General features: G+C 37.5%; 1 protein-coding gene across 1 annotated transcript in view; it reads left to right on the forward strand.

Annotated features, from left to right (window-relative positions):
• Nucleotides 1–21085, forward strand: part of LOC123758830 (uncharacterized) — a 28113-nt gene that overhangs the window by 2085 nt on the left and 4943 nt on the right. The window contains 6 exon segments of the mRNA XM_069334236.1: nt 19–40; nt 43–736; nt 738–2487; nt 2984–3001; nt 3003–3119; nt 3355–3584. Coding sequence (XP_069190337.1) covers nt 19–40; nt 43–736; nt 738–2487; nt 2984–3001; nt 3003–3119; nt 3355–3584 — 2831 coding nt within the window.

Consider the following 21085-nt stretch of genomic DNA (forward strand, 5'->3'; position numbering starts at 1 on the left):
TACATAAAACCGAAAAAGGGAGTGCAACTCAGACAGTCAATTTCCTTACTCAGCGTTTCAAAAACTCTCGTATGACAGTTCGCTTGAGGCCGAGACAAGTTTTGTGTTCTAAATGCCAGTCTATATGTAATGAAAAATCTGAAAACGTTAGTGGAGCAAAGGGTCAAAGAGCAACTGAACCACCAACAGCAGCTAAACAAGTTTCTGAGACACGAGGCAGCACAAGAAGTTCACGTGACAGAAGTTCCCAAGAGCAATATAGTGGTACATCACAAAATAAAAGAACAGAACGATCTCCCCAGAAGAATGTGCGACTGGTTCCTAAACTGGTGAAGCTGAAACCTAGTGAAATAGAGGCAGCAACAAACAAGGGAGTCAGCTGTTTAAGAAAAGGCTCACAGACCCGTAATGCACGAAGTGACTCAGATTCGTGTGATAGTGAAGTAAGTGTTGGTTCAAATACATCATATTCTGTGTCTGGAAATAATAGTGCTTCAGATGGCAGGGTTCCAAAGTTAAAATTGTCCACCAACCTCTGTGCCGCAGAATCGGCAGAAGCAAAGCGGAAGGGTCGCATTCCGAAGATGACTATATCGACTTTTAACCTTGCTTTACAAACTTGTGAAGGTTCCAGAGACAATTGGGATAGTGAAGGTAGTGAAATAAAAAGTCAGAGTATACCTAAAATGATATTATCTACTTCAGGCATTGTTTCTGAAGCGGTTGTTGAAAAAAGATAAAGAGAGCGGGAAAAATAGAAAACAGTCTGACTCAAGTGAGGCACAAGCTGATGCCAAAGAACTAAGATTAAGATCGGGTAATGTACACAAGTTGACAATCACAGCTGCTGGACATCAAGACTTTGCAGAGTCTTTAGGTGATAGATTGTCTCCCATACCAAAGTTAACAATTCTTCCACTGATTCCCAAAAAAGATTCTCTAGAGGAGAAGAATGTAATTGATACAAAACATCACAAAATAGGTAAAGTTTCTTTAGAAGAAACGCCGCCCGAGAAAATGAGCTTAAGAAAAAAACGTTCTTTAGGTTCAATGGAAGACTTATGGGATGAAAGTGTCTTTGATGAGACTGCCAAGAAGCACAAAAGAGAAGAGGCAGAGGAAGGTAAAGAAGGAAATGATTTACAAAAACTTGTAAGTGACGAAAAAGATGGATTAGAAGGAGACAAGCCAAAGGCAACACCAGTGCTTAAGATTTCATTTGGACCAGAGGGGAAGGGTACAGTTCTCAAGATACCATCCAAGAGTACTGTTGTAACTATTAGCACACCTGAAGTAGATACTGAAGAAGAAATGACAAAAAAGTATAAAGATATGAGTGCAAAAGCAGCCAAGAAAGCATTGAAGAAAGCAAAAAAAGAGGCCCAGAAGAAGACTATGCTTGGTGGTGCCTCACCTGCTTATATTATGGGAGGAATGTCTCCAAGGTTTGGAGGCATGTCACCTCTCAGGCTTGGTGGCATGTCCCCTGCAAGACTGGGAGGTTTCTCACCTGCAAGATTTGGAGGTACATCTCCAGCTCGATTTGGAGGCATGTCCCCTGCCAGAGCGGCTGCTGTTGATCTTTCAACGCGTGATTTGCCTCCAAAGAAGCATAAACATAAAGTGAAACATAAAAAAAAGCACAAAGATGAACGCAGGCATAAGTCACCGGATGACATAAAATCCCAATTGGAAATCAAAGATCATAAAGATGACTCCATACCTGAGCCCATAGATCCAGACATCCCAGTTGAAAATATCACTCCAGATTTACACTGGAATGCGTCTGAAGGAATTGAATATCCTGTTGACCAGACTTCACAATCTGCTCTTAATCTTAGTCAGGCTTCATTAAACTTGCAATCAGCTTCCAACTCCGGGACTCCTTTGCAGCCATCTCGACACAAGCTTTCAATATCAATAAAAAGAGTGAGCAATGCTAGTTACGTAGCATGTGATTCAAGTCATTCTGATGGTGAAAGAACTGTCACCCCAACTAATCCCAGCTGTAATGAAGAGGTTGCTGATAAGCCACAAGAATTGGTATTTGAAATTGATGACATCAGACAGGATAAATCGCAGACTACCACATTCGAAAAGGAAGAGTATGGTAAAGATGCATCCTCGGAATTACCTCAGTCTTATGAATTGGAAAGTGCCAGAACGGAAAACTTGGCATTATTAATAGATACTGTGGAAGAGAAAAGTGATAGACCTACAGCAACTTCATATGGAATGGAAACTCCAGAGCCTTCTCTTCCGGGCAGTGACTCCCCTGGCAGCGATGATGCATGCAATGGGGTTGTTCCTGACTTCCCAAGCAGTGCTCCAAATATTGAAGGGATTGATGGCCAACCAAGTGCTGCTCTTTTGATGAAACTCAGTTGGCAAGAGGTTGAGCAGTGTGACATTGGAGAAGGAAGAACTATGGCTGTAGGAGATGTTGTTTGGGGAAAGATTCATGGCTTTCCTTGGTGGCCAGCAAAGGTAATGTACATTTTTTGCTCGATTTTAATTTTGAGGTAATTTTAATGAAGCATTGGGTTATTAAATAGAATTGTCCACTTCCACTACATTGTCTTTTGCCTTTTTTATAATTTTGTAACAATGTAGGTACTTTATTATTTTATAGGAGATTATTCAATACATATTTGCACATACAGTATTTTGATAAAATCATGGGACAGTTTTAAATTTTAGTTATATGAATTCAGCTGTATCGGCTCTGCAAATCCTGATTTTCTAGAAGATTGGTTGTCAATCTGAACAATTGAGGTATGACTAAGTTGTTATCCTTCCGTTGTATTTGATCTGTTGAAATGAGATCTGTTCAAATGGGACATCACAGTACTGTACTGTATTTTGAGATTTATATTTATAGATTGATGAATTTATATTATTGAAAATTACACTACACCATTAAGATTTGTTATTAGTCAAAATTTATTGCACACACAGTCAACTAATTTCTTTTTCTCTAAAGGTGATGGCCATTCGTGTGTTTACGTGAAGGAAGTGGAGACACTAAGTGGCAGCAGGCTCATGTTAGTTGGTATGGCTCATCCACATCCTCTCTTATGCCAGCTAACACCTTGCAGCCTTTTCTTCAAATGTTCAAGGTGGTGAATAATAATTTTGTGTATTGTTACTGTTCAGTATTTTGATGCAGTACCTAGTTTTCTCTGGAATGTCAGAGGGGACTAGGGAACACTTGAATATGCAGATACTGTAGTTGTAATTGCATTTGGCAGCCAAGTCTGATTTGTATTCGTATTTACGTTATAAAGTAACATTTTAAATGCTTATATATGCACCTAGTACCCCAAACAAAAAGTACGAAGCTGAATATTTCAGACGAGATATAACAAGCGAAAGAGAGGACCATACAGGGAGGCCATCAAGCAGGCAACTAGTGAAGCAGAACAGACTCAATCTAATGATTTTGAATTTCAAGATCGTGAAGATGATCACCATCATCACCATCACCATCATCATCAACAGCAGCAGCAGCAGCACCAGACGCCTGAGACTTACTTGGTGCATCCCCTCGGGAAGTGGATGTTGTTAGCTGAGACATGTACGGGGTAAGAATGGGTTAGATTTTCATCTTGTTTACGGAAGCCGCAAAAAGCTTTAAATATAAATTACATTGTGCAGTAGTCCTTAAATTCATTTTTCATACAATGTTTATAAAAATCATTATCTGTAACAATGGATAGTCCCTGTGATGCTGTTGAAAAATGCAGCTGGTTAGGTAGAGATTAGCTTGTGCAGTTTTCATATAATTTTCTGCCAAAAATCTCAAGTTTGCAAATACTGTACATTAATTTACTCAAAGTTTAATCTAAAATGTTGCAAATAGTTTGTGGCTTATGAAAATTTATCTCCTATTTTGTAAACAGTGTGATAAAAAGTTTAGGCTGCAGATTTGTTTCTTGAGGAGTTTTCCTTACACTTAATATGGCTCCCTTTTCTTTTCCTCTTTATATCAAGTTATTGGTAATGAAAAGCTTTCATAATGTTATTGTTGATCTTTATTTTATTCTAATATATGACTATATCATGAAAATTTCCATTTGGTATGTAAATATTAATGAGCACTGATTTCTTTATTTTCTATGTTGTACATAACCTTTTTTCACAATTGCGAGCAATGAGTACATCATTTGCAAGGAATACTTTTAGTGCAGACATGATTTTTTATCCACATAAAGTACCTAGTAAGATAATATTTTTTTTTCCAAAGACAATTCATCACAGCTGTATTGCATAACTCAGTCTTAATTATGTTTCCGTTTTGCTCAAATGCCCATACCCTGCATCAATAGTACTCCCATGAGCATGGTTACTGTACAATAATTGATAGTACCTCCATGAAGGTGTGGTTACCCTTACATTAGTTGGTAGTAAACCCATGAACTAGGTAAACTCATACATTAGTTGACAGTACAGTCATGAATGATGTTACTTGTGCATCAGTTAATAATACACCATGAGAACTTGTGCATCAGTTAATATTATACTGTACCAACGAATGTGGTTACGCGCTCATCAGTTGATAGTACACCCACGAACGAGGTAACTCGTGTATCAGTTGACACTACACCCATGAACGAGGTAACTCGTGCAGCAGTTGACACTACACCATGAACGAGGTATCTCATGCAGCAGTTGATAGTACACCCATGAACGAGGTATCTCATGCAGCAGTTGATAGTACACCCATGAACGAGGTATCTCATGCAGCAGTTGATAGTATACCCATGAATGAGGTAATGTGTGTATCAATTGATAGTAAACCATGAACATGCTTACTCCTACATCTCTTGATAGTGCATACATGAATGTAGTTACTCGTGCATTAGTTGATAGTGCACCCATGAATTTGATTACTTGTGCATCAGTTTATAGTGCACCTATGAAGAACGTTATGCATGCATCAGTTGATAGTACTCACATGAACTGTTCGATAGTTACTTGTGTATCAGTTGATATTACTCCCTTGTACGTAGTTACTTGTGTATCAGTTGATAGTACACTCATGTATGTGGTTTATTTGTAGATATAAACCAATGGATGTGGGCACTAATTTTGATGTAAATATAAAATATAGTGCACCTGAAGATATTGTACACTAGGTGCAGAAAAGATTCACAAGCATGCAGTCTCTTATAGGCCTAATGCCTTTACTCAGGGTAAATAATATCCTTTTGTTTATTTAATTCCTGTTGTCGGGACAGTAAGCCTGTACGTAAGCTTATCAAGGCCTCCCTCTAGGCCAACTACTTATCTTTCCCAGGATGCAACCCACAACAATTGTCTAACTCCCGGGTACCTATTTAACTGCTAGATGAGCAGAGGTACCAGGTGAAAGGAAACGTGCTTGTTTCTATCCTGCCCAGGTATTGAACCCAGGTCCTTTGATTGTGAGCTGAAGATGTAGATGCTGTAAGATTTTTAAACATAATAAAAATAACAAATTAATAAACTTTAAAAAGCACAATGTTAACTTGCCTACTTGAGCGAGAAGTAACATCATTCATGGATTGCATTGTGAGGACATTGCATTGTTTTTGGAGTGCTGTTAGCATTTCTCAGTCACACACTTCCATCTTTCAAATTAGTAGGGTTACCATCCTGAATTTTGAGGATCCCAGTAGACATGTATTTATTTTGTCATATCTTTCTAGCTACAAGATGATTTACCAAACTGTGATTTTCCAGATGACCGGTAACTTTAGGAGAGTAGTGTGTGATATCAGACTCGGTTCTCACACTTGTCTATTTTATTACTATTGAATTAAGTTTATTAAGCAGTTTATGAACAAAATGGAAGAAACTTGCCAAGTTTCATGAATCTTTACCTGCTAAATGCAATGGTCTTAACTGTATATGGTAGGTCTAATAAATAGTGGCCATACTAATAAGATTAAAGGTTTAGCATGCTTGCTTGCATGTGGATGTGTGCAAACAAGAAAACTATTGAGAAACTGAATAGCTTTTCCTTGAGCTCTTTCATGTTGAATAAAAAATCCAGAAAGGGTTGAAATTTCCCAGATAAAAATTCTTTAGATTTCTGGTTTCATACATTTATGCCTGCATAAGTAAGGACCATCTTGCCCAACAGTAAGAGCAATTTTGTATATCCAAATATTTATTTTAAAATTAGTATGGCTCTGATAATACTGTATCAACTAGGCCTAAGTAAGTTAGTAATTTTTGTAATCTATATAATATTTAATTTGATTAAAGGGGAAACCTAATTTTGAATGATATGTTTGAAAATAAACAAAATTACTCTGGCTGTTAAGCAAAATGGTTCATGCTTACTTGGCCTAGTATTGTGGCTCTGGCTATTAAGTATGTAACACACACACACACACACGTACATGTATACACACACTGTTAGTAGTTTCAAATTGTCACATGACAGTATTGGGAAAATGGGACACCATGAGCATAGCTCTTGCCCTGTAACTACAGTTACGTAATTACCTCCACACACACATTCACATGTACACACCTGCACACATACACCCATGCGCACACACACACACATAGCGTGTGTGTATACTCACCTATGTGTGCTTGTAGGATGAGTATCGGCTTTGTGCTCCACCTTTGAGTGTACACATACATGTGCTGTAATGTAAATAGAATCCTGACCTGCTATAATAGTTATTTCAAGTGATTCGGCTATGAAAACCATTTATGGCTCAAGGTTCAGATCTACTTTAATGCTACCGGTGCCATTGTACACATTGATGATGACTTGCATAAAGTTATATCTTTAATAATACACAGTCTATCATAATTATTTGTTTGTTCTCTATAAGAGCTTTTCCTTCCCATGCAGAATCATTGTCTAAACCAAGTATTCACCTTCAGGTATTAAGACTTGAGAAGGGAAATTAAGGGAACACATCAAATATTTTTACTATATAATTTATCACTTGGTTTGGCTGCATCATAAGTCAAGCATTTGCAACTTTGTTGTGTTGAGAAATACAAAAACAGCAGGAAACTGATGCATACAAAAAAAGTTTGGTATTAGGGCATGGCCAGGCTGGGATTAGGGCATGGCTGAAGCCGGCATATATTGTTTTAATTTGTGCTTTAGATTACGGAGTACCAGTCCACATGAATATAATGAGTGAATAAATCACTGTGATGCACAGACTTGCAAAATAGTGTCAGTTACTGGTTTATTAGTTAATTGATAGATACTTGAAAATGTTGGTTACTTGGAGATTGTTTTACTGTACAGTACTTCAGAGTGCCTAACAAGAAGATAGTCGAAAAGTGTGCCAGGAAATAGAAAGGAACATAATGTAAAACAACAATTTTGCTAGAGGAAAGGCACCATGTGTGAGGGGAAAATCAACCCTCTTTACTTTGGCACATTAGTTCTCCATGGACAAATTTGGCTACCTGATCTACTTCATATTAAGCTAGACATTTTTTATCGTAACTGATCGAGGAAGGTATCCCTCATACTTTCTGCCATGCACATCTTACAGAACAAAGTGTCATGAAATATTCATCAGAATACATATCCTACTCATCTATCCCCCCCCCCTCTCTGTACATATTTTTAATAGTATGGACTTGGATTACTGTACATACAGAATGAGATGAGAAAAGGGAGAGTAAGCATAGATGGGTCTTGCATGGATTGGCAATATATGGGTGAGTGATATATTAGTGCTGTATGAGAGGGTGGGGGGATGTATGAGTGGATGGGCAAGTTCAAAGATTGGGGAAGGCTGACCAGAAATTGATGGGGATAGCAAGTGCTGTTTTGATGGATTCAACCCATTTTGAAGAGTACTGTACATTGCATTTTGATATAGTTCCCCTAAGGCTAAAACTGATGCACTAAAAGTGGTAGTGGCTCATGAAATTGATGTGATGTCCTATTTTCTGTTTGTGAGCCCACGGGTAGGTTAGGTTCAGGCAATTTAGCACAACAGTTTAGTGACATTGGGAATGCTTGAGAGAACAGGCTGGTTCATTTGCGAGTGAATTGAGTAGTAAATAGGTGGAAGAGTGTTGGGGATGATGTGGAGTGTGTTTGGTGGGGTAGGTAGGTGGTGTGTGGGAGTTAAGATGTTTGCAAAGGGGTGGTATGTGTGCACAATTAGTTGTGCTTGCAATACTGAGTAGTAGCTCGTACAGCCATTTGGTCATTTAATGCAATGATTCTTATTCCTCATGTTTCTTGTACTTAGCAAACATTATTGAATTTGCCAAATAACCTTTTCTCTTAATCCATTCTACTTTTTGCAACTCTTCTAGCATAGAAGGGCTTCCTAACATATCTTTAGCTCATTTGTGCATTTAGTTTTTCACTTGTCTCCCTACACTGTTTCTCATTTTTAATAGCCTATGGTGTTTATCTATACAGCACCTTCTCATTTTGTTTCTGATTAGTTTCTCATTTTTTAACAGCATTCATTACACCACCCTGCATGACTTGTATATAAAGGGATACTAGGTCCAGTATTTTTTCTCAGCTGGTCCGGGGATATCTTTTCTCAGTTGGTCCAAGGATATCTTTTCTCAGCTGGTCCGGGGATATCTTTTCTCAGCTGGTCCAGGGATATCTTTTCTCAGCTGGTCCAGGGATATCTTTTCTTAACTGGTCCAGGGATATCTTTTTCTCAATTACCTTCGCTGTGATTGAACATGTATGCTTATGAGATTCCATTGTGTTGATAAATGGTATTCTTCCTCTTGGGTTATGAAAGTGTATAAAATGAATATTTAAATAACTTTAGTGTGTGTATTATTCCATATCATGAACCTCATTAAATGTAAACAGCCCGAAGAAAATATATTTCTCATTCATTAGTCATAAAGATATTTCTGTACATGGACAGTAGTCCTTTACAATATACAAAAGTATATTGTTATAAAAAACAGTATACAGAACAATTAAAAAAAAAGTTTTAACATATTTTGATGCCGTGTGTGGGTAGGTGGGGAGATGTTTTGGTAAGAGATCAGATGGTCATTCTACACATACACACACACACTCATAAACATACTGTATATATATAGTGTTCGCTTTTGTATCAGTCTTTGTAATCTTAGACTTTATAAGCATTTGAATATCATCTTTGTCATTTAATAGTATGGCAACTCACTATTCACAAGAATAGTGAGTTGCCACTCACTATTCTTAATACTGAAGTAAATACAGGTATCAATTACATCTCTTTCTGTACTCTATTTAGTTTAAAATAATTATATATATATATATATATATATATATATATATATATATATATATATATATATATATATATATATATATATATATATATATATATATATATAATATATATATATATGCCAGAAGTACCTAATAGCCAGAAGTGCGTTCTGGCTATTAGGTACGACATATATATATATATATATATATATATATATTATGTCGTACCTAGTAGCCAGAACGCACTTTTCAGCCTACTATGCAAGGCCCGATTTGCCTAATAGGCCAAGTTTTCCAGAATTAATATGTTTTCTCTAATTTTTTTCTTACGAAATGATAAAGCTACCCATTTCATTATGTATGAGGTCAATTTATTTTTATTGGATTTAAAATTAACGTAGATATATGACCAAACCTAACCAACCCTACCTAACCTAACCTAACCTATCTTTATAGGTTAGGTTAGGTTAGGTAGCCGACAAGTTAGGTAGGTTAGGTTAGGTAGGTTAGGTTGTCGAAAAACAATTAATTCATGAAAACTTGGCTTATTAGGCAAATCGGGCCTTGCATAGTAGGCTGAGAAGTGCGTTCTGGCTATTAGGTACGACATATATATATATATATATATATATATATATATATATATATATATATATATATATATATATATATATATATATATATATATATATATGTCGTACCTAATAGCCAGAACGCACTTCTCAGCCTACTATGCAAGGCCCGATTTGCCTAATAAGCCAAGTTTTCCTGAATTAATATATTTTTTCTAATTTATTTCTTATGAAATGATAAAGCTACCATTTTCATTATGTATGAAGTCAATTTTTTTTTATTGGAGTTAAAATTAACGTAGATATATGACCGAAACCTAACCAACCCTACCTAACCTAACCTAACCTATCTCTATCGGTTAGGTTAGGTTAGGTAGCAGAAAAAGTTAGGTTAGGTTAGGTAGGTTAGGTAGTCGAAATACATTAATTCATGAAAACTTGGCTTATTAGGCAAATTGGGCCATGCATAGTTGGCTGAGAAGTGCGTTCTGGCTATTAGGTACGACATATATATATATATATATATATATATATATATATATATACAGTATATATATATATGTTTATATAAATATGTGAATTTGTACAGTATGTGTATGCTGTAATTCCTCTACAGTACTGTATTTGCATCTGGGATGCATTAATGGAAATTGGTACACAAGTCAAAGGGATGTAAATTGAAACTTATGTTCTTGTTATAGAATCAGTGCTGTAATGTGAGGATGGATTTCTAAATAGATAAACCAATTACAGTTATGTCTTAAATCATTGAAATATGTAGCATTCACCATTAGTACAATACATTCATTCTTACTAAACAGAAGCAGTGTGCATACTTATATAAGTATAGTTACACAATGAGAGCTATGCTCGTGGTGGTACCATCTTTCCAGTACTTTTTGTTGTATGACGCTTTGAAACTGCTGGTGGTTTTGACAGTCTACAACTTCTCCCTGAACTTACTCCAACCATCTACCACTCTGTTTGCAAGAGTGAACTTTATTATTTTTTTTTTAACTCATACATACTTCTAACTCTTCATAGACGCCATCTTGTCAAATCGTTTCTGATACACAAATTACCCGACATGAACCTTAGTCCTGGTCTTGTTGTTTTGATCTAAATGTTCTAAACTTTCTAACAAACGTGACCCAACATAAGCCTACCCATCCATTTTTCTCCTTCTCTTTCTTTTTCTTTTACTTTCTGGTTTGTTCCCATTTACTCCTATTAACCCCTGCATACCCTTATTGCATCTATCTTTCACCTTGCTCTTACCTTCCTCTAAGATTTCCTCCTCCTCACCTCTCTATCTTGCCTTACTTATTCTCGCGCCTCTCTCGTCTCTTCACAATCAACTTGATAATGGTCCAGGACAGACCGAAACGTCGTCGTCTTTTCACCTTCTAGATTCTGGTTTGGTCAATATACTCTGTTATATAATTTCTTTCCAGGTGTTCTAATCATTTGGTTTTAATCACTTCTTTCAAATGTTTTGACTACCATGCTTGTCAAAACTATAGGTCTCATAATTAAGAGGGACTTCTCTGTTGCCATCTTAGGAGCTGGAATTTTGGAACTGGTCATTTAGTGTTCCACACGTTTCATTTTCATTCTCTATGAATCTGTCCTCCATTCTCAATGTCTGTATTTTATCCATTACATGCAGCTTGCTTTTAATAAATTTATAGAAAAGGCCCTGGTTCTGTTTTACATTTGTCTTCTACCCCTTTCTCAAAGTTTGTACTCCTCTAGTTGTGCCTGTGGGGGTTGAGCTCTGGCTAATTGGTCCCACCTCTCAACTGTCAATCAACTTTTTTTTTCACACATACACATACCCCCCATCCCCCAAGGAAGCAGCCCATAGCAGCTGTCTAACTCCAGGTATCTACTTATTGCCAGGCAAACAGGTGCATTAGGGTGAAAAGAAACTGCCCATTTGTTTCTGCCTCCGCCGGGGATTGACCCCAGACCCCTAGGACTACAAATCCTGAGCGCTGTCCATTCGGCTGTCAGGCCCCAATTTGTAATTACCCAAGTGTAATTACTTAAGCCACTTAGTGGCATGCCTTTGCACATTTTCCAGTTTGTTGATGTGCTTCTTCAGGTATGGGCACCATACAACCACTGCATATTCCAGCTTTGGTCTAACAAAAGTCGTGATGTCTTTAATATTTTGTCATCCATGTATTTAAAAGCAATTGTGATGCTAGAAAGTATAGCATAAGCTCCTCACATAATGTTCTTTGTGGTCCTCAGGTGATAGTTTTCTATCTAAAACAACCCCCCTAGATATCTTTCTTTATCAGAATTCTTTAACATAATTTATAGGTTGTGTGAAGTCTATGTTCTCCTATTCCACATTCCATAACATGGCATTTATTGACATTAAATTCCATTTGCCAAGTAGTGCTCCATATACTTACTTTGTCTAGGTCTTCTTGATAGGCATGACAATCATCTAAGTTACTGATCTTCCTATTATCTTAGCATCATCAGCAAATATGTTCATATAATTCTGTATTCCATCTGGTAGATCGTTTATGTAGACAATGAACATTACCGGTGCAAGAACTGAACCCTGTGGTACTCCACTTGTGACATTTCTCTAGTCCAATACACTTCCTCTGATTACTGCCCTCATTTTTCTATCGGAAAAATTTTCATCCATGTTAGAAGCTTCTGTGTGTACTCACCTAATTGTGCTTGCAGGGGTTGAGCTTTGGCTCTTTGGTCCCTAAGTGTGTGTGTGTGTGTAGTCACCTAAGTGTAGTTACAGGATGAGAACTATGCTCGTGGTGTTCCCAATACTCGTCATATACATTGTAACGCTTTGAAACTGCTGATGGTTTTGGCCTCCACAACTTTCTCACTTGTTCCAACGGTCTACCACTCTAATTGCAAAAGAAAACTTTCTAATATTTTTTTGACAACTTTGTTTCCTTAGCTTGAATCTTGTTCTTGAGGTTGCTGGTTTCAGAAATTCTTCTTTGGCAATTTGGTCAATTCCTGTTATTCGGTGAGCCGGTCAAGTTTTGGTCTTTGGTCTCCAGTATTGCTAATTAAGGACTCCCAGAGCTGAGGCTAATTAAGGACTACTAATCTCCAGTAGGCTAATTAAGAATTCCTATTTGTGTGTGGAGATAGCTTCACAGATAATTGTAGCTGCTATGGCTCATAACAGGGAGCCACAGAGTACCCCCCAAAACAAGGAGTTTTATTATATTCAAAGCTTGTTTTTTATATTCGTGTTCAAAATATTGTATTGACTAGATGACATAGTTTTGTTAGTTAAAAACCACATTTAAATACTGAATATAAGTATTACACAGACTCATGAGGCGGGACCAAAGAGCCAAAGCTCAACCCCCGCAAGCACAACTAGGTGATTACTCAATACAGGATCTTATAAAGTAATTTTTTTATAATTATTTATAAATATTTGAATAATTCCTTTTGTTATTGTTTTATACATTTCCCTCCCATGATTTTTTGTTATATATCATGTGTTAATTATCCAGATAAGGATATCTGTTGACATGTATACATGATCTACTAAGCAGGGTATTACTCATTAATGAACCTCAGTGTGATTCATGTCATCAATAAACCTTCATAAAACATAATTATCATAATTGGTGCCATTCATGAACATTGTATACGAGTTAATGAGTGAACAAGAGGAGGAAGAGAGAATGAGTAAGAAAGAGGAGAGACAGTGCTTATTTAGTTGTGTTTGGGAGAATGTAAGTGAGGGATAGAAATTGTGCTTACCTAGTTGTGCCTAAAAGGAGCAAGATCTTGCTCTAGAGCACTACCTCTAAGGGATTGTACCTGGTGCATTTATACGTCTCAGTGTTTTCGTGCTTTTCTCGGAGCTGCGAATGGTGGTTGCTTAGGTCATTTCTGTCTCCAGTCCATTCCACTGTTTGATCACAGTCTTACATTTCTGTAGTTTGTGTATGTTTCCATCTTCAACTTGTGCCCTATTACTCCTTGCCTAGAAAAGACTGTCTCCATATACTTTGTTATCCTTGGTATCTTATATGTTGTGATATTGCCTTTGGTCCTCCTGCATTCACCTAGCTCTAAAGTGTGGGGCATTGCCTGGCTTGTGATACTTAAAGAGTCCCCCAGTGAACTTGTAGCATGTAACAACATTGTTTGACCGATGAAAGTGCAGAAAGTATTGCATTTACTATGATGATAATACTGTATCATCATGAGATATTACAAATGAATATAGTACCAGCTGGCTTTAAGAGTATGTACCACTTAAAATAACCCAACAATCCAGGGGTGGATTATGTAGATGAGAGGTACATGGATAAGCAGGTGACTGGTTAAATGGATGATAAGTTGCCACAACACACAGCTGGTCACACTTACTTGTGTGAGTGGTCAATATTACTGATATATGATGTGTGGATTAGTGTCTTTGTGAGAGTATATCTTACTTGTTTTATAATACAATACACTCAAATTGTAGTTGTTCACTGTACTAATAGGAATGTTTTATATGCAGCCTATACACTGAATCCTGAGCCTTTGTAAGTAAAGAATATAAATTATCATGTAATTACCTAAGTGTAGTTACAGGATGAGAGCTACGCTCGTGGTGTCCCGTCTTCCCAGCACTCTTTGTCATATAACGCTTTGAAACTACTGACGGTCTTGGCCTCCACCACCTTCTCACTTAACTTGTTCCAACCGTCTACCACTCTATTTGCGAAGGTGAATTTTCTTATATTTCTTCGGCATCTGTGTTTAGCTAGTTTAAATCTATGGCCTCTTGTTCTTGAAGTTCCAGGTCTCAGGAAGTCTTCCCTGTCGATTTTATCAATTCCTGTTACTATTTTGTACGTAGTGATCATATCACCTCTTTTTCTTCTGTCTTCTAGTTTTGGCATATTTAATGCTTCTAACCTCTCCTCGTAGCTCTTGCCCTTCAGTTCTGGGAGCCACTTAGTAGCCTGTCTTTGCACCTTTTCCAGTTTGTTGATGTGCTTCTTAAGATATGGGCACCACACAACAGCTGCATATTCTAGCTTTGGCCTAACAAAAGTCATGAACAACTTCTTTAGTATATCGCCATCCATGTATTTAAATGCAATTCTGAAGTTAGAAAGCATTGCATAGGCTCCTTGCACAATATTCTTAATGTGGTCCTCAGGTGATAGTTTTCTATCTAGAACCACTCCTAGATCTCTTTCTTTATCAGAATTCTTTAAAGATTTCTCACATAATATATAGGTTGTGTGGGGTCTATGTTCTCCTATTCCACATTCCATAACATGACATTTATTAACATTAAATTCCATTTGCCAAGTGGTGCTCCATATACTTATTTTGTCCAGGTCTTCTTGAAGGGCATGACAATCATCTAAATTTCTTATCCTTCCTATTATCTTAGCATCATCAGCAAACATGTTCATATAATTCTGTATACCAACTGGTAGATCATTTATGTACACAATAAACATCACTGGTGCAAGAACTGAACCCTGTGGTACTCCACTTGTGACATTTCTCCATTCCGATACATTGCCTCTGATTACTGCCCTCATTTTTCTATCAGTCAGAAAATTTTTCATCCATGATAGAAGCTTACCTGTCACCCCTCCAATATTTTCCAGTTTCCAGAACAACCTCTTATGTGGAACTCTGTCGAAAGCCTTTTTTAGGTCCAGATAGATGCAGTCAACCCAGCCATCTCTTTCCTGTAATATCTCTGTGGCCCGATCATAGAAACTGAGTAAATTCGATACACAGGATCTTCCTGATCGAAAACCATACTGTCTGTCTGATATTATATCATTTCTCTCCAGGTGTTCTACCCATTTAGTTTTGATTAGCTTTTCCAATACTTTCACTATTACACTTGTCAATGATACAGGTCTATAATTGAGGGGGTCTTCCCTGCTGCCACTTTTGTAGATTGGAACTATGTTAGCCTGTTTCCACACGTCTGCTACGATTCCTGTACACAGGGATGCCTGAAAGATCAGGTGAAGTGGAATGCTGAGCTCAGATGCACATTCTCTCAGAACCCATGGTGAAACGCCATCTGGGCCAGCTGCTTTGTTCCTCCCGAGCTCCTTTAGCATATTTTCCACTTCATCTCTAGACACCTCTATCCGCTCTATGTTGTTCTCTGGAATTCTTATTGTGTCTGGTTCTCTGAAGATTTCATTTTGTACAAACACACTTTGGAACTTTTCATTTAATGTTTCACACATTTCCTTTTCATTTTCCGTGAATCTGTTTCCCATTTCCAACCTCTGGATATTATCCTTTACCTGCAATTTGTTGTTTATGAATTTGTAGAATAGGCCCGGTTCTGTTTTACATTTATCTGCTATCCCTTTTTCAAAATTTCTTTCTGCCTCTCTCCTTACTGCTGTATAATTGTTTCTCGCATCTTTGTATCGCTGGTATGTTTGGGGGTTTGGCCTCTTCCTATACTGATTCCATTTTTGTGTCTTTTGGTCTCTTGCCCTCTCACAATTTCTGTCGAACCAATCCTGTTTTCTGGTCCTGCATCTCTGTTTTGGTATAAATTTTTTTGTGCCTTTATCATATATTTCACAAAACTTGCCATACATCTCATTCACTTCCTTGCCTAGCATCAAGTCTGTCCAATTATACTCACTAAAAAAATTTCTAAGGTCACCATAATGTCCTCTCCTGAAGTCTGGTTTTTCAACTGCTTCAACCTCCTTATTTTCTTCCAGCTTATAACGCATTGCATACTTTATTCCCAAAAAGACATGGTCACTTTTACCCAAGGGAGGAAGGTACTGAATGTCAAATATCTCTTCCTCCTTCCTGGTAAATATCAAATCTAGCATGGAGGGAACGTCCCCTTCCCTCATCCTCGTAGCTTGTTTAACATGTTGATACAAGAATGTTTCCAGGATGAGGTCTACAAATTTACAGGTCCAAAAATCTTCTGTTTTAGCTTCATATGCTTCCCAGTCTATGGATTTCAAGTTGAAGTCACCGACTATCAACAGTCGTGATCTATCGTTATCCGCTCTCGCTATAATCTCTCTCATTATTGTTATAAGACCTTCACGTTTACTATCTAGCTCCTCCTTTGACCATGTGCTGCTTGGCGGTGGACTATATGCATTTATCATCATTAGTTTATCATCCTCATAGCAGATCTCTAGTGCTATTATGTCAACTTCTTGTGGATTGGCAGTCATTATTTCCTTCACCTTTAGGTGTTCTTTTACCAGCACAGCAACGCCACCGCCTTTCCTAATTTTTCTGTCCCGTCTCCAAATTGAGTAGCCCCTTGGGAATATGACCTCATTTAAAATTACATCTTCAAGTTTTGTCTCCGTGAGTGCAACAATGTCTGGTGTCTGCAGCTGTATTACATCACTTAACTCCAGTATCTTCGATCTCACTCCATCTATGTTGGTGTATGCAATCTTCAGGAACTTGTTCCCCCTCTCCTTATTCTTCACTCCCCCTCTCTCTATTGATTTTGTTGGTTTGCCTTTATGTACCACTTTACTGGTTTGTGTGTGTGTGTGTGTGTGGTGGGCCATAAAAATAAATGATTGTAGCCTTATCTAACTTCAGTAAATTTTCTTAAGTGTCTTTTCACCCCTGCCCACTGCAGATGGTGGGATGAATTCTTGTGATTGTTATAACTCCAAACTCTCCAAAACCATCTGCTCACTCTACCCACCCATAGGCCCTTCCCCTGTCCCAAACAACCTTACTCCCACTCACTCATAGACCTTCTCATGTATAAGAAGACACTCCTACCCCAGGAATCTGCCACCCCACAAGACTCCCACCCAAACCCAACTACCCATGCAAACTCTCCATCACACAGCCTTTCCTACTCGACTTCTTTTTACATCACAGCCTCTTTATGACTCGCAACCTCCCACACTACTACATCAGTCTTCCACATGCAACCCACACCATTAGGAAAAAAAAAAAGGACGAGTGCTCTGAGGATTTAAGAGAACAGTGTGTCTTACAGTGAAGCTCAAGATCTAGTATACAAATACTGATGAAGTTGCAAAGCAAGGAATTGAAATAAAAAGGGTTCAGTGAGAAAACATCTCATGTGATTGTAATGGTAGAAACAAAAATCAATGAGGTGATCTCAAGTGCAATATTTCCATTGGAATGGCAGATAATAAGAAAAACAAAAATGCTCATTATAAAAAGAAAAGTTTTTAGGAAGTTACAGAAGGTAATACAAATGGATGCACAACTTCATCACTGGGACTTTCAAAACAGATGGAAAAAAGATAGCGTATAGTACTATACAATCCTCAACAAACGACAGAAAATGTACATGGTACTACAAAGGTGCCAACAGCACTTATAATTAGAGAGAAGTTTCTGATCTTGGGGGATCTAAATCATGGAGAGAGAGAGAGAATCAAGAAATTCTCACAGTTGAGAAGAAACATGGGGCACATTAGTTGTCAAAGAAAGGAACTTCTTAACATATACAAAATAAAATGAGGAAGACAGTTGTGGACTAGGAACATTAACTTCCACTAGAAGCCAGGAATGTTGTGTCCTAGTCTTTGACTACATAATATAATAAATACAAAATAATGTAATGGATATAAATAAATTGGATTAGAAAACATAAAAGGAATTACATGATAGGGAGCACAAGAACATAAAAATAATGAAAACTGCAGATGGATTGTTGGCCCATACAAGGCAGCTCCTATTTATATCCACTCAAAATCATTCAAATATCTGGAGAATGCAATGAGAGGAACTTTGTGGACAAAAATTCAAGAAATGCTGGTTCAAGTCAAATAAAGCTCTACAGAGGCTGAGAATAATAATAAAGAAAAAGTAGGATGGAGTAGAAAAAAAATCAGAAGAGAGTATCGAATCAAATGCAACAGCCTAGGAATGAATACAGTAAACATCATAAGAGAATCTGAAAACAGTATGAAAATGACATTGCTTCCAAAGCTGAGAAACACCCCAAGCTTCTACATAGCAAGTGACTAAGACTAAGGAAGAGTGGCAGAGAACATACAAAAACTAAATTTGTGAGGAGCAAAATGCCAGTTTCCATGGGGCTTCACGACTTGGCTGGAACATCTCCCAGTGCTCGGAATGTTTTTTTTTTTTTTTTTTTTTTTTTTTTGCAGGGATATTCCTGCACGGGCCCTAAGCCTCTGGCTGGCCCACTAAGTGTTGCTTGTTTCTGTTTTATTTGGGCGGAGTATGAGTATTTATTACTCGTATGGTCGCTTCAGTAAGATTTTGCCATATGTGTTTAACAACTTCTGCTCTGTTGAATCTAAGTTGAAATCTTAATGGGTTTGTAACTGTGCACTGTGTTAGATAAAGTTCCAGTGGTCTGTCGGGCATTTCTCCACAGTGTTGACATTTCCTCTCATCTTCCGGAACCTGTAAGCCTATTTCCCATGCACATGGGTATCCAAGCCTGATGCGATGTAAATGCACTTCTGTTGCTCTACTGCTCCCTTTCATCAAACTAAGTGGTTCGTAGTTGATTGAATTCTTGTACCAACCCGCAGATCCTGATGTTGCAACTGCTGTGTTGTGGTCATGTACATCTTTTGCATTGCTCTGTTTCTAATTACTTTCTTAATCTGTGATAGACTCTGTGGTATGTAAATGTCTACATTTCTTCTCTTAGTTGCAAGTTTTGCAACTTCGTCTGCAATGTCATTTCCTATTATTCCCGGAATGGAGGTAACCCAAGAACAGAGACTGGCAAATCTTGAGGTAACAGTAGAGGAAGTATTGAGGTAATTAACATCACAAACAAAGCCACACGTACATGTACATAGAAAGCTTAGAAGTTTTGTATAATTTTTTATTGGTATTCTTTGATACCAATAAAAATTTCAACTCCTTTCCAGACCAGTTGGGAAATATAGCCATTACACTGTCATTGTTGGTTAATATACTGTACCAACAGTTTTCAATTTCACTGGCATAAATGAATTTTCATTCATTCATAAATGTAATCTGGATTTTATTGGCTATTAATAGAAAAAAGTTATTGTCAACATATGCAAGGTTTTCTCTATTATAAAATTATTTCTCTATTATAAAAGTTGTAATAGGGAGTACTTTACCAGTATTAAATTTTATATGATGACCTCTGGTAATACATGCAAAATATATATACTACATACCTGATAGTAAAAATTTAAGATAATACAGGAATGAGGAAAATTGATATACAGTACTTGTCATTGAAACTATTACACAAGCTACATTTAATTCCAAGTAAAAATCACATTCTCTTTCATACCTATCTACTTTTTTTCTTTTAGCTAGTATTAGCACTTTGCTGTTTCAAGTTTTAATTTACAAATGCTTCTTGGTATACATAACCTGAAAATCTGTCATTGTACAGTGAACCCTTGATTTGCTCAAAGGATGCATGGGAAATCTTGTGCAGAACAAATTCATGCAGATCAAAATCTAAGTTGTGTGGAAAATTAGGATGCATTTCCAAAACCTATAAATGTCCACTTTTTCTTTTTTTACACCTACCTGATTATTACTAAATGCAGTACAGCTGTACTTCCACCACATTCTAGCCACAATTACAATACATAAATATGTGAAGAATGCTTGAGAGGTGCAGTGATTCAAGAATGTAACAAAAAAAAAAAAGTGTGTAAAACAAAGAGAAATGTGAAGTGTTTAAGGTCAATAGTTATTTGGACAGACATGGATTTAGTGGGGAATGACATGGGTTGAAAGAACGTGAGCAGCATGGTGCATGGTTGCATGTAGTACAACACTGAAACGGGGGGTGGGGGAAATAGCTCTATCTAGTCCATTATTCCACCCCCCAGTTAACTAACGAGGCCGGGGGAAACAGCTCTCTCTAGTCCGTTATCCCGTCCCCAGTTAGCTAACTATTCTAGAGCACCTCCGGAGTTCCTAAGGCAACCTCTCTCGTTCAACACCTTGTAACCTAGGTATTTGACTACCTAGGTGCTAAGACTACAAGGCGCCGTCACTTGATCAGTTACCCGAAACTCCAGAGAGAACTCTAGAATACAGAATCATTGCCACAAACGTATACGAGAAAACGAAAGGAAAGAAATGAATAGTGAAGTAATTAGTGAGGGTTTGGGGTGAGAGGCAGAGAGGTGGGAGGGGCGAGGATGGTCATTAGTTGAAAGTGCGAGTTCAGAGAGGGGTGGAGGGAGAGGTGTAGATAGGTAGAAGTAGAAGAGTAGATAGTAGAAGTAGAAAGTAGATAGTAGGAGAGTAGATAGTAGAAGACGAAATGCTGCCA

The sequence above is a fragment of the Procambarus clarkii genome, chromosome 31 (assembly GCF_040958095.1).
Source record: "Procambarus clarkii isolate CNS0578487 chromosome 31, FALCON_Pclarkii_2.0, whole genome shotgun sequence".
Taxonomy (NCBI): domain Eukaryota; kingdom Metazoa; phylum Arthropoda; class Malacostraca; order Decapoda; family Cambaridae; genus Procambarus; species Procambarus clarkii.